Below are 14,250 nucleotides of genomic sequence, written 5' to 3' on the forward strand. Positions count from 1 at the left end.
CACACGTGGGCAGTTATTATTCTGGATCCGGAAAGTTACAGTAGATTATATAATATTTGAAATATCTTGAAATGTATGGATTCAAAAATCCATTTAAAAAAAGGTTCAAAGGAATTCGGAAAAGCACGTTTCGCTATCCTTATTACTGATTACTCAGCTCTTCTTTGTACACAGAAAGTCTAGTTTTAAAAGGAAAGGCTGAGCTAGCCCTTTCAAAAACGGGCTTCCTTTAACGTGAAGTGCGTTTTCAAAATAGGGAATTTCAAAAGGGAAAAACGTTTAATTTGCTTTTAAGCCACGTTTTGGAAACAAATAATTGCAATCCACTTAATAAACTCTGTCTGTTTTCCTTTGTGAGGCATATGGAAGAAATATTTCTGGCCAACGTCACAGTTTTTTTTTTTTTAAATGAAGATTTCCAACAAGTGCTTGCGAGTCTTGTCGACAAGACGAAAGTCATCGTGCGTGAAAGGCCAAGAAAAAATAATTTCAATCCTGTGGTCCAAACCTTACTAGGGCAAGAGAGTAATTTCGACTTAGGTTTATGATAGACTTTGCGGAAATTCCTTCTAAAATACTCATTACTAGTCTGTGTTATGAAGCACTGTTTCCCAAGGTAGATTTTAAAAAACCAATTAGAATTGATCTTTAATGGAATATTATATTTACACGTCATCATGAAAACATCATTTGACAGAGTTTTGAATTACAAGAAAGGAGTTAACAGATGATGCTCATAAATAGCATCTGTTTGAAAAGACCCCTTAAGAGTCAGTTAAAGGTAGTGATGGTTGTATTTTTGCATTTGAAATGCTGTAGAAGTTGCTTGCATTTTAACACTTTCATTTTGCGGGTCTTCTTTCTAAACTTGCATTTCCTCATGGAAATCATTCAGTTATTTCGAGATATAGGGAGAAATTCTTATGTAAGATATCATTTGAGGCGTAACTATGGAAAGGTTTGAACAGAAAAAAAAATCGCTGTTGAAAATCAACTATTTTCAATTTATTCATTCGTTCCACACTCATCCTCCCACAGTTCCCATCAATTTACATTTTTTGTTTATGTCTTTGAATATTTAGAATAGCTTTACATGATTATCTGTTATGTAGTTGATAGTAGAAGGTGAATCGTTTTACATCATTCACTGTTTCAGATATTTTTTGTTTCATTTAAAGTAAAAAGATTCTTAGGAGTCATGTATTCTTGTGAGAAAAACAACAAATGGATGGAAAAAGGGCATGAATGGGGGTGGGGATGGAGAGGGACAAGTAGCATTCCTGGTCAGTCTTTGTGATACCTTTCTTTAATTTTATGTCATTATATTTTCCACTTCTGCTTGCACCAACGATCATTGCTTTTTTAATTGGGGTAAAGTGCCACCATATAAAAATTACCTACCTTCTGGCTCTCAAGCGCCGCAGTAAAATAAGGCTGACAAAAAGTGATCCGAGGCTTGTGTGTTTAATTCGCCAGGAATGTTAAGCTTCATAAGATTCACCCTATGGGGTCATGTTGGTCCTTGGCACTGTTACTATACAGTTTCAAGAGGTAAATATGCACATTATAGATTTTAAAAATCTAAGATGTACTAGACCAACAGTTTATTAATCGAAGGAATAAAAAATGAATTTGTCAACCTCATTCTTTCTGGGACACAATGCACTTAATTAACATATTCTTGGGCTTGTTTCTGGATTTGGTAAGCAGTGGCCCCTTTTGGAGAGGAAAACATTTAAATCTTAAAAAGTGATCTTCTTTGGTCCAAATAGTATTTATAAATTCAGTTTAATTTCTTCTTTTTTTTCAGTCTAAGATATGTTGCATTTCTTTCAAGGTTCTCCTCCACTTCAAAAACTGATTTTCCTCTTTTCCACGTCCAGAATCTTTTCACTCAGATAATCTTATGTGGCCTATAAACAGACACCTAAATATGTCACTTTAATCACACTTTAATTATAACAGAGATGCAGATCTTCAGTGTCAGTAAAAAATGAGAACATGGACCTTACAATACACACTATATTGATGATACTCTGAAAAGTCAAAATATAACACCTTTCAGTATTGCTGCATCATGGAAAAAAATAGTTCAACTCTGAATCGTTAACGAGGTTTAGGTAACACCTAGAATGCCTAAAGGCATCTTTTAGATAGCATTTTTATATTGATAATTGCATGCTGTTTTACTCAAAAAATGTAAATACAGCCATTTGATATCAATTTTATAGCAAAAGAAATAGCTCCGAGGCCAAACACGATTAACCAAACCAAACCTTTCAAATATTAGACCTCGATTCTTAAAAAGATTTTTATTTAGATTACACAAAATTTAAATTTCAGAATTATCTACCAAACTTTCAGAAAATTAAAGTGTATCTAAAAACAGTATTAATTATAATTGATTCTACGTTGGAGATTGTTTTGTAATAAAATGATGACTGTTACATGAAAAGGTGGTAAACATTTGAGGGCTATTTAGAATAGTCTAAACTACCTGGTAAATAAAAACTGATATTAATTTCAACTATTGAAAATCTTCAGATAAATCAATTCACCTGAAAATTTTTGTTAATCATTACTTACAAATATTAGTTCAATTGTACATACAAAATAAAATCTTGCTTTACTTCGAAGAATAAAGCTCAGAGTGTAATTAGCTTTTAAACACCAATTGAGGACATTAAACAAACATTTACTCTAGACCTACTATGTGCAAGACACTTGCTAGGTGTGATGGTGAGTAAAAATCACCTAGTAAGATTAACAAGTTTCATTAGATTTTTGAAAAAGCCATTAACAGAATCTCAATTGAAAACATAATTGCAAAGAATATTTTTATATGAAATTTCGAATAGTACTCCATGATATAGGTGCCATGGTGGTTTTGTATCTATAAAGACACAATACTCATTTATGGTGACATACTAATAACAAAGCTAGTTTCAGAAACACTTCAGTATTTTAATCATACTAGCATAAATATATGGCTCATAATAAACTTTTAATGAAAAAGGTAAAAACTCTTGGGTACCAAATGAGCAAAACAAAAAACAGAGATTCCTCTATGTAAAAGAGGATATATCTGAAAGTCTGCACAGATCATAAGAGAGTGTCTTTTTGAGTTTTTCAACTAATTTATTTAGAAAGAAGTTGATAGACTCCAATGAGGTTTAGCAGATGCAGGAATTCTAATTGCTTTTTGTTTAAAAAACTGAGTCGAAGAGCCAATATAGAATTTTACACACTATGGAAGTCAAGAATCTGAGTTCAGGAAAGTGTATCTAGTCTCAGCATTATAGAAGTATACCTCATATGGATGTAGAAATAGACCTCAGTTTCTATACCCCATTGTAGAAATTTATATATACCTTGACAATGGGTACAATAGACTAAATATAATATGCGCAAACAGAAGGCAAATAAAACTTTAATTTACAAAGGAGATAAATATGAATAGTACTAACCTCTGAAATGAATATGGTTTTAAATATTTCTTTCATAATATCTACTTATGTAAATAATTATGGAAAAGCAAATACAGAAATTTGGTGCCTACCTTAAAGAATAAAGAAAATTATTGGAAGATATATTACCCATAGAGCGAAAATACATCTTCCCATTATAGTAGGGTTAGAGGTTACATCATAAAATACTTTACTTGAGTTTTTTGTGGTTTGCCTCAGATGATTAGTTTGGAGAAACAGATGAGCTAGTACTGAGTTAGCTGCTGTTATGTGAAGCAATGTTTAGAGACAACAGGGTTTCATTTTATCCTAGAGGTACTACATGTACTTTTTTGAAGGATATTTTGAGAATATAAAATAAAATTTTAGGGTAACATTTTACAATTGAAATTGTTCTTTTTCACAAAGTTATTTTATAACTCCTATGGTAATTTATTTTTATATTGCTATGTATTTTAAAAAGCATACTTGAACTTTAACAATTCTGCCAATGTAATTACAAGTTTTATCCATTTTGAGGTAGGAAAATTAGCATATTCAGACAATTGTTACATATATGACTATATATATATATATGTCTCACAAAGGACAAATACAACTTTCTCACTGCTATATTCCCCATATCCAAAACAGTCCCCAGTACACAGTAAATGTTGAATAAATATTTACTGAATGAATAATTAATTGTGTATTTGAACTGTTTTACTGTTTTATACTGTCTGCTTTTCTTCCTTTTCGCTTAACATTTTATAGAAATATACAAAATATTATACTTCAGATATACAAGAAAAAGTTTGATATCTGGTACAAGTTAAAATGAAAATGAGTTATTTACACTCATGTTTTTTCTTATAATTTTCATACTCAACATATGTTAAAATCAGTTTTAAATAATTTGAATTATATTTTGTGAACACTTATGTATACATCTTTAACAAAATTTGTTTCAGATACTATTGTTTATATACAGGCTGTTATGAAATAATACATTTTCCCTATTTTTAAAAATTTCTGAAACCTCTTACAAATGATACATTTTTTTTTGTTTTGTTTAGGAAATAGCAAGTGTTTACTTACATTTGTTTTAAGTGTTAAAGAATAGGGCAAGGTACCCATCCTTCTTTACATACAAATTAATTCCTTCACAAGAACTAAGCTCCAATGCATTAAAAATAAAACAAATGTATTTTTAAATAATTTAATGCATTAAGGCTTGGCTGCAGTGTTTGGGAGGGGAAGTTTCACACTGATTTTTAACTCAGAATTGCTCTATAGTAAGAGTCTGAACAGGATTTGGATATTGAGCTGGTATCCTTTGTATAAGGGTGAAGATAAAATATATGGTTAAGATACACAAGACAGTATAGTTTTGTTTGAAGGCCGTTTTAGTTTCATAAATTTTTAAGGTAGTTAAAAAATATAATTATTATATATCCAGAAATGTATTAATTGTTGTCACATCCCCAAAAAGAATTCACATTATGTAGTCTTGTAGTCACCTTTTCTAAATGCGCTATGTAAATTCTCATTGTTTTAGTGTATATTTTGCCATTACTTTGTATATCTCAGCTTTTAAAACATCTGAATTTGCTATATATGCTCTCATTGTGCTGTATACCTATTATCACTCTTACACAGATTTCTAGCAATTAATTTGAAATAGAAAAACAGCCATGATACCTTTTCTAACCCCCCTTTATCAGAAGAACATTTAGAAGGCTTTTAAAGCCCAAACCATTATATTATCTTTTGGCGACCGACTAGGAGAACTTGGGTTCTCTATGCTTTAGCACTGTGAAAGTGCATCTTCCAGATCAGCACATTTATAATGCGAATTGCTGATAAAGAACCATTTTGTACCTGCAAGGTATTAATCAAAAGTCATGAATTCGCCTTTTAACTGGGCTTGTCATTTAAACAATCTATGCATAAGTCTGATTTCATGCGAAACTTTTCTAATTAGACATTTTTTGCTTAAACATCAATATTGGGCTTTACGGATGCATAAGGAATAGGCAGACAGTGGAAGATTTTAGTTTTAAAGTGCTCAGCATCCAGCTAATTAATCTATGCAGATAGGCCTAATCCATTTTCCATTTGTTTGTGAGGTGGGAGCTCTCATCTTTCTGCCACTTTTAAATGACCTCACATTTCCAAGTATAAATTTGGAGAAAAGACCCGGATCAGAGGAATCCTCCATCAAAACTGGACGCCACTGTCTGATGGCGTTAATTATGTTTTAGCGACTGACTAGGAGGGCTAGAGTTCCTTCTTCCTTTTGGTGTAATACAACTGCATTTTCCGGATCATCGTATTATATTGCTAATTCCTGATAAACCACCATTTGTCCTGCACACCGAGCTGAGGGGCGCCTTGGCGTTCCCTCTCCGAGTGCAGCCCTAACCCAGGCTTTTGACCTTCAGCCTGGAATACACTTTCGTTTGTCATTGGGGCCCACGTAGTGCGAAAATGGGCGGCAGATTTGGTAGGACTTCCAGCGGGTGAACTTTGGGAAGAGTCCAGGACGTGAATTTAATGGGTGGAGTGGCTGCGGCAGCACTGTGAAGTTAGCGCGGCCAACTGCAGGAAGCCATGCTTCATTACACCCTTCATGGGAGCTGGCACACTCGCCCCACCCTCGTTTTCCACGGGCCAGTCTTGGAGGAAAAGGCCAGCAGGTAGGTTCCCAGGGCACGGAGATGATGCCCCCGGGGAGTCCCCTCTGGCGATTCTGAGAAAACCCCTTCCCAGCCCTGGGCGTCCGCCTCCCCCGCCACCTCCCAGGCCTCTTCCCGACGCTCACACGCGGCCCGCGCCACCAGCGCTGCAGAGGGCGGCCCTAACGTCCCCGCCCCCGCGTGCGCGCCCCCGCGCCCTCGCGTCAGCTCATTCCGGCCTCCGCGCGCCGCCGGCTCCCCTCGCGCCCACCCCCAGCACACCTCGGCGGCGGCGAGCGGCGCGGGGGAGGGGGACGGGGCCCCGGAGGTAGGCCGGGGGCAGCCAACAGGCCGCGGCAGCGCGCACGCAGGGCTAGCCTCGCCCAGGCCTCCTCCCTCACGCCGGCCGCAGGACGGGCGCGCACGCCAAGTGACGCTCGGAGGAGGAAGCGCAGCCCCCTTCCCCTCCCTCGCTGCCCCTGGCCCAGCGGGAGCCCCCCCCTCCCCCCAGTGCGCCTGTGCGGAGGCCCTCTTGATTATGTGTGCCCTCTCCGGGCGCCTGCGTTAGCGGCCGGGTGGAGGTGGGGAGGGAAGACGCTGAGGAGGAGGAGGAGGCGGAGGAGGCGGTGGAGGGGAGGTGGGGGGAATCAGCAAGGACATGGCTCCTGACTCCTGTGCGGAACGTGAGTGACTGAGCGGCAAAGCCCGAGTGAGCGAGCGGTGGGCTGCCGGGCCGGGCGGGGGGCGCCGGGGCGGGCTCGGGGGGCTGTGTGGGGGGGAAGCACTAATCGGCTTGCATGTGTTTTTTAATGGTCCCCCCAACTCCCTCTTAGATGGTCTCTAGCGACCGGCCCGTGTCACTGGAGGACGAGGTCTCCCATAGTATGAAGGAGATGATTGGAGGCTGTTGCGTTTGCTCAGACGAGAGAGGCTGGGCCGAGAACCCGCTGGTTTATTGCGACGGGCACGGCTGCAGCGTCGCGGTGCATCAAGGTAAACACCCAACCGCCCGCCGGGGCGCGCCGGCCTGCGCCCAACGGTCACCGCCGCCCCCACCTGGGCCGCAACCGCCGGCGCCCCCGCCCCGTGCCGCGGCCGCGGGAGGGACGCGGAGGGTCCGCGGCGGGGCGCGGGGGGTGTGGGCCGCGCATGTGGGAGAAAGTGCGTGTGGCCCGGACTGTCATGTGATTCCGCTCTCACTCTCTCAAGTGTCATTCGGCCGCCGCCTGCGCCTGGGGCCGGGGTCTGCTGACTCGGCGGGGCGGGGCAGGGCGGCGGCCGCGCCCTCGAGATCTGGGCCGGGGTGGGGGCGGGGCGGGGGCGGTGCGCGCCCTTCCCGGGGTTCCCGGGGCCACGGGGGTGGGTTTGGGAGAGTGGAGCGCCCTCTTCTCCCCTGGCCTGCAGCCGCCTGTCTGCCGCAGTGTTTGGAGACTTCCTGTGGCGTGGAGACGGGCTTGGGAACGCGGCGCCAGTGTGGGGAGGCTGGGGGTCGCCTTGCCTCTTTAGATGGGGAGGGATGCGGGGCCCGTTGCACCCCGAGCCAGAAGGCTCGGGCGCTACCGCCGCCGCCCGGTAGCTGTCTGCGGAGGAGATGGCGGAGTCGGTTGCTGACCGTGCGGGAGTGGCGGGGCTGCTGCAGCGCCTGTGGGGTGGCCGCGGCAGGCCACCACCAGCCTAGATGGCTGAAGAGGTGGCGGTGCCAAGTCACTTTTGGGGAGCCTCTTAGTTTATTTCTGGTTGTTAACAATTGATGAGGTTTTTGGATATACAAGAAGGCCGAGGACACTAGTAAGATACTTTTCTGGCCTTTGAAGTGGCCGACTTTTCCCCATTTCACGTGGTAAGGAATCCAGGACAAAACAGTCTACATTCTTTTTTGGTGGCTCCATGTCCCTTCGCATTTCTGAATCTGGCATTAAGCGATGCATATGTTTTTAGTAGTCTGTTGGAAAGGACTACCACCAAAAGGGAGACAAAAATTTGAACATGTGCTAAAGTGCATTTTGTAGAGAAACGAATGTCACACTTGGAAAGGGAGACTTTAGAAGCAGTGGTGATGATTCTGAGGTAGTGAACTTATTCTGAGAATGCTGTTTATTCCCAGACTTTTATTTTTTTACTTTTTATTTTGTTGAGACGGAGTCTTGCTCTGTCACCCAGGCTGTAGTGCAGTGGTGCCATCTTAGCTTACTGCAACCTCTGCCTCCTGGGTTCAAGCGATTGATTCTTCTGCCTCAGCTTCCCGAGTAGCTGGGATAACAAGCACACCCTAGCACACCCGCTAATTTGTATTTTTTAGTAGAGACGGAGTTTCGCCATGTTGGCCAGGCTGGTCTCAAATTCCTGACCTCAGATGATCCTCTTGCCTCGGCCTCCCAAAGTGCTGGGATTACCGGCGTCAGCCACTGCGCCTGGCCCTAGACTTTTAAAGAAGAGCCAAGTTGCATGTCTTGCTTTTTTAGGGAGTGAATACAATGCGTGTCAAACAAGATACTGATTTTAAGGTCATCCCATGTTCATTGGCATTTTGAAGGCCAATGAATTTCTTATGAATTGGAATTTCTTATGAATTGGATGATAAACTATCAAAATTTGATAATTTCTATGTCCCAATATAGAAAATTTTTATCCAAATCTTAAATTTTCCTTCCTAGAAGTACACCTGAATAAAGTTTTTGGGCAATGATGCTGTGTTTTGGACACCTATGCTGTGTTTTTTGACGGATAGAGCATTTATAGTGAGACACATTTTACAAATTCTTTTTTTTTGAGACAGGGTCTCACTTTGTGGCTCAGGCTGGCATGCAGGGTGCTATTACAGCTCACTGCAGCCTTGACCTTCCAAGCCATCTTCCCACTTCAGCCTTCCCAGTAGCTGGGACCACAGGCCTGGACAACCATGTCGGGCTAATTTTGTATTTTTGGTAGAGGTGGGATTTCACCAGGTTGCCCAGGTTGGTCTTGACTTTTTTTTTTGAGACAGAGTTTTGCTCTTGTTGCTCAGGCTGGAGTGCAATGGTGCCATCTCGGCTCACCGCAACCTCTGCATCCCAGGTTCAAGTGATTCTTCTACCTCAGCCTCCCGAGTAGCTGGGATTGCAGGCATGGACCACCATGCCCAGCTAATTTTTGTATTTTTTTAAGTAGAGATGGGGTTTCTCCATGTTGGTCAGGCTGGTCTTGAACCCCTGACCCCAGGGTGATCTGCCTGCCTTGGCCTTCCAAAGTGCTGGGATTACAGGTGTGAGTCATTGCACCTGGCCTGGTCTGGAACTTTTGAGCTCAAGGGATCTGCCCGCCTTAGCCTCATAAAGTGCTGGGATTACAGGCATGAGCTGCCTTGCCTGGTCCTACAAATGTTTAACTGGAAGTGGAAGTTTAGCTTTTGGAGTTTTAAAAAGTTATACTGAATTTATATTCTGCTGTGATTGTACAGTGGGTAGTACTCTGTTTTGTGAATTTATATTCTTTCTTTCTTTATATATTTTTTTGAGGCGGAGACTCCCTCTGTCGCCCAGGCTGGAATGCAGTGGGGCAATCTCGGCTCACTGCAGCCTCTACCTCCCGGGTTCATGTGATTCTCCTGCCTCAGCCTCCTGAGTAGCTGGGACTACAGGCACTACCACCACACCTGGCTAATTTCTTTTTTTCTTTTTTGAGATGGAGTTTTGCTCTTCTTGTCCAGGCTGGAGTGCAGTGGCGTGATCTCGGCTCAATGAAATCTTCGCCACCCAAGTTCAAGTGATTCTTCTGCCTCAGCCTCCCAAGTAGCTGGGGTTACAGGCACCTGCCACCATGCCCAGCTAATTTTTAAAAAAATTTTTAGTAGAGATGGGGTTTCACCATCTTGGCCAGGCTGGTCTGGAGCTCCTGACCTCAGGTGATCCTCCTGCCTCGGCCTGCCAAAGTGCTGGGATTACAGGCATGAGCCACCGCGTCCGACCTGAATTTATATTCTTTAAATGCTTTCCAATATTTAAGATATTTTCATATTTCTGCCTAGCAAGCTCATGCAAAAGTCTACTTGGTTATTAGTGTTTTTAGAGTTTTAGAAAATTTTCAGTTTTGAGCTAATTATTAACTTTAAAAACCAATTTTAAAACAAGACTGTGATTAGATATGTGATGTATACTTAAGTCATTTGGAGCATTCACATCATTATGTATTTAGAAATAAACATACCTTTTTTTTTTTTTGAGATAGGGTCTCCCTCTGTTGCCCAGGCTGGAGCACAGTGGTGTGATTATGGCTCACTGCAGCCTTGACTTCCCAGGCTCAAGTCAGCCTCCTGAGTAGCTGGGACTGTAGGCACATGCCACCATGCCCAGCTAATTTTTTTTTTTTTTTTTTTTTTAAATTTGAGACGGAGTTTCACTCTTATTGCCCAGGCTGGAGTGCAATGGTGCGATCTTACCTCACTGCAACCTCTGCCTCCCAGGTTCAAGCGATTCTCCTGCCGCAGCCTCCTGAGTAGTAGGATTACAGGCATGTGCCACCACGCCTGGCTAATTTTGTATTTTTAGTAGGGACAGGGTTTCTTCATGTTGGTCAGGCTGGTCTTGAACTCCCAACCTCAGGTGATCGGCCTGTCTCAGCCTCCCAAAGTGCTGGGATTATAGGTGTGAGCCACTGCGCCTGGCCTAATTAAAAAAAAATTTTTTTTTTGTGGAGATGGAGTCTTACTGTATTGCCTAGACTGTTCTGGAACTCCTGGGCTCCAGCAGCCCTCCCAACTCGACCTCCCAAAATGCTGGGATTACAGGCATGAACCATTGCACCCAGCCTTGATTTACTTAGATGAGGTAACACAAAAGAGTTGCATTTAAAATTTTTACTTTTTAATTAAGTAAGCTGTATATGTGATAAATAGGATGTGAACTCTTTTACTTCTCTGTAAAGAGGTAGTTTACTTGAATAGTGACAGGTGGATTAATAGGGCTTTGAAAGGGTATTTGATTTTTCCATAGTTCTTCGAATCTTAACATTTTAACACATTTCATTTTTCAACAGCTTGCTATGGCATTGTTCAAGTACCCACTGGACCATGGTTTTGCAGGAAATGTGAATCTCAGGAGAGAGCAGCCAGAGTGGTAAGGACTATTTATCAAAAACATTAAACTTTAGTGAGTAGGTTAGGAAATTAGGAACTGCACTCCTGTTGTGGTTTGTGGGGTTGTCAGTCATTTCTTCAAATATCATAATGTAAGAGATAATTTAGGCCAAATATTGGCTTGGAGTATTAAACAGATTTTGTAAAACTGAAAAACAAATGGAATCAAGTGAGTATATTTTGGATACTTTGGAAACAAAAATACATAGTCATATTTGGGCTTTGTTAACTAGTTACAGAATCAAGAAAGCTTGAAGAAGTTTGAAGGTTACACTGGCTAATCATAGTTAAAATATAATGGAAATAGAAACATAAGGAAGTTACATTGATAATTCTGTTAGGTTTTGTGTAATGGGGAAAAAACCCAATAATTTTAGTGACTATCATATTCCTTTTACTACATCTTTGGGTGTATAGTTTAACTTCGAACACTCACTGATTTCAGGCATTCAGTCCCTTTGGCAAACCAACATAAAAATCTTTTTTTTTTTTTTTTTTTTTACTTGGGTGGTTACCTTATTTCAGAACTTTTCTAAACCTCTTATAAGAATGAAGGAGGTGCCGGGTGCAGTGGTTCACACCTGTAATCCCAGCACTTTGGGAGGCCGAGGCGGGAGTATCTCGAGGTCAAAAGATGGAGACCACCCTGGCCTACATGGTGAAACCCCGTCTCTACTACAAATACAAAAATTAGCTGGGTGTGGCAAGCACCTGTAGTCCCAGCTACTTATGAGGCTGAAGCAGGAGAATTACTTGAACCCGGGAGGTAGAGGTTGCAGTGAGCTGAGATGGTGCCATTGCACTCCAGCTTGGGCAATAAGAGTGAAACTCTGTCTCAGAAAAAAAAAAAAAAATTACAAACATTAGCTGGGCGTGGTGGCACGCGCCTATAATCCCAGCTATTTGGGAGGCTGAGGCAGGAGAATGGCGTGAACCTGGGAGGCGGAGGTTGCAGTGAGCTGAGATCATGCCATTGCACTCCAACCTGGGTGACAGAGCAAGACTCTCAGGAAAGGAAAAAAAAAAACAAAAAGGAGGTAGGCCGGGTGCAGTGACTCACACCTGTAATCCCAACACTTTGGGAAGCCGAGGCAGGAGGATTGCTTGAGTCCAGGAGTTTGAAACCAGCCTGGTCAACTTAGTCTCTACAAAAGAAAAATTTTTAAAATTAGTTGGGGCTGGGCACAGTGGCTCATGCCTATAATTCCAGCACTTTGGGAGGCTGAGGTGGGCGGATCACTTGGGGTCAGGAGTTTGAGACCAGCCTGGCCGACATGGTGAAACCCATCTCTGCTAAAAATACAAAAAATTAACTGGATGTGGCAGCGCGTGCCTATAGTCTAGCTACTCTGGGGGCTAAGACAGGAGAATCGCTTGAACGAGGGAGCCAGAGGTTGCAGTGAGCCAAGATTGTGCCACTGCACTCCAAACAGAGTGAGACTGTTTCAAAAAAAAAAAAAAAATTAGTTGGGCGGGGTGGCTTGCACCTGTACTCCCAGCTACTCTGGAAGCTGAGACAGGAGGATTGCTTGAACCTGGGAGGTTGAGGCTGCAGTGAACCATGACTCCAGCCTGGGTGACAGAGTGAGAGACTGTCTCACAAAAAACACAGTAAGGGAGGTATGTTTATCCTTTGTATCCACAAGCATTTTTCCCATTTGGATTTCTGAAAATATCAGAAATAGATTTTATTTTCATTAGTTATGCAAACCTACCATTTAAAATGTGATAGTTCCTTTTTAAAATCTTATTATATTTATTGATTTATTATTTATTCCAAGACATCTTGTTATAGCAAATTCCTTTCCCTTGGTGTTGATTATGGAATTAGACTGAAGGTAGAAAACAAACATTTTAGCTTCTTTACCTAGGCATATAGCAAAAGCAGAAGCTTTTGTATTTGCCTGGGCAATTTTTGAGCGGTAGAAATAATGGGCTGGGTGCTGTGGCTCATGCCTGTAATCCTTGCACTGTGGGAGGCCAAAGTGGGTGGATGACCTGAGGTCAGGAGTTTGAGACCAGCCTGAGCAACATGGCGAAACCCCACCTCTACTAAAAATACAAAAATTAGCTGGGTGTGGTGGTGTGCACCTGTAATGCCAGCCACTTGGGAGACTGAGGCAGGAGAATCGCTTGGACCTGGGAGGCAGAGGTTCCAGTGAGCTGAGGTTGCGCCACTGCACTCCAGCCTGGGCGACAGAGCGAGACTCGTCTCACAAAAAAAGAAAGAAATAATGGTTGAGTAACCTATAAAAATGTGTTGAGTCTCAGAACTATTTTTATTTTATTATTTTGAGACAGTCTTGCTCTGTTCCCCAGGCTGGAGTGGAGTGGCGCAATCATTGCTCACTGCAGCCTTGAAGTCCTGAGCTCAAGAGATCCTCCTGCCGCAGCTTCCTGAGTAGCTGGGACTTACAGGCCTGTAGCACTTAACACCCAGCTAATTTTTTTATTTTATTTTTGAGACAGTCTCGCTCTGTCGCCCTGGCCGGAGTGAAGTAGCGCCATCTCCGCTCACTGCAACCTCTGCCTTCTGGATTCAAACGATTCTCCTGCCTCAGCCTCCCATGTATCTGGGACTACAGACATGCGCCACCACACCCACCTAATTTTTGTACTTTTAGTAGAGATGGGGTTTCACCATGTTGGCCAGGCTGGTCTCGAACTCCTGACCTCAGGTGATCTGCCTGCTTTGGCCTCCCGAAGTGCTGGGATTACAGGCGTGAGCTACCACGCCCGGCCTGAATTTTACTAGAAATGAGGTCTTGCTTTGTTGACCAGCCTCGTCTGGAATTCCTGAGCTCAAGCAGTCCTCCTACCTCAGCCTCCCAAAGTGGTGGGATTACAGGTGTGAGCATCCGTGCCTGGCCAGAGGAATTTTTTTATAGTTCCGATGATATGTTTTGGTTGTGTGTGAGAATGCACTTTAATAGAACTACAGCTGTTATTCTAGTGTGATTTAGCAAATGGAGGATAAAATCAATCATAGAAAGTTTGGGACTTGGTGAAATCTTTA

At 42.6% G+C, this 14,250-nt stretch overlaps 1 protein-coding gene across 13 annotated transcripts in view; it reads left to right on the plus strand.

The window, feature by feature from the left end:
- MLLT10 (MLLT10 histone lysine methyltransferase DOT1L cofactor) overlaps positions 1 to 14,250 on the plus strand; it is a 221,021-nt gene that overhangs the window by 3,029 nt on the left and 203,742 nt on the right. For 4 of the 13 annotated variants that reach the window (XM_034930080.3, XM_034930081.3, XM_063607285.1 and 1 more), the window contains exons 1-3: positions 6,393 to 6,833; positions 6,958 to 7,117; positions 11,135 to 11,214. In XM_034930080.3, the coding sequence (XP_034785971.2) occupies positions 6,958 to 7,117; positions 11,135 to 11,214 (240 nt within the window). In that variant the 5' untranslated portion in view covers positions 6,393 to 6,833. Of the gene's footprint in view, positions 1 to 5,915; positions 6,146 to 6,331; positions 6,834 to 6,957; positions 7,118 to 11,134; positions 11,215 to 14,250 lie in introns of those variants that run through there. The other 9 variants (XM_034930079.3, XM_063607286.1, XM_034930076.3 and 6 more) reach the window with 6 other exon arrangements.

This window comes from Pan paniscus, chromosome 8 (genome assembly GCF_029289425.2).
Source record: "Pan paniscus chromosome 8, NHGRI_mPanPan1-v2.0_pri, whole genome shotgun sequence".
Lineage (NCBI taxonomy): Eukaryota > Metazoa > Chordata > Mammalia > Primates > Hominidae > Pan > Pan paniscus.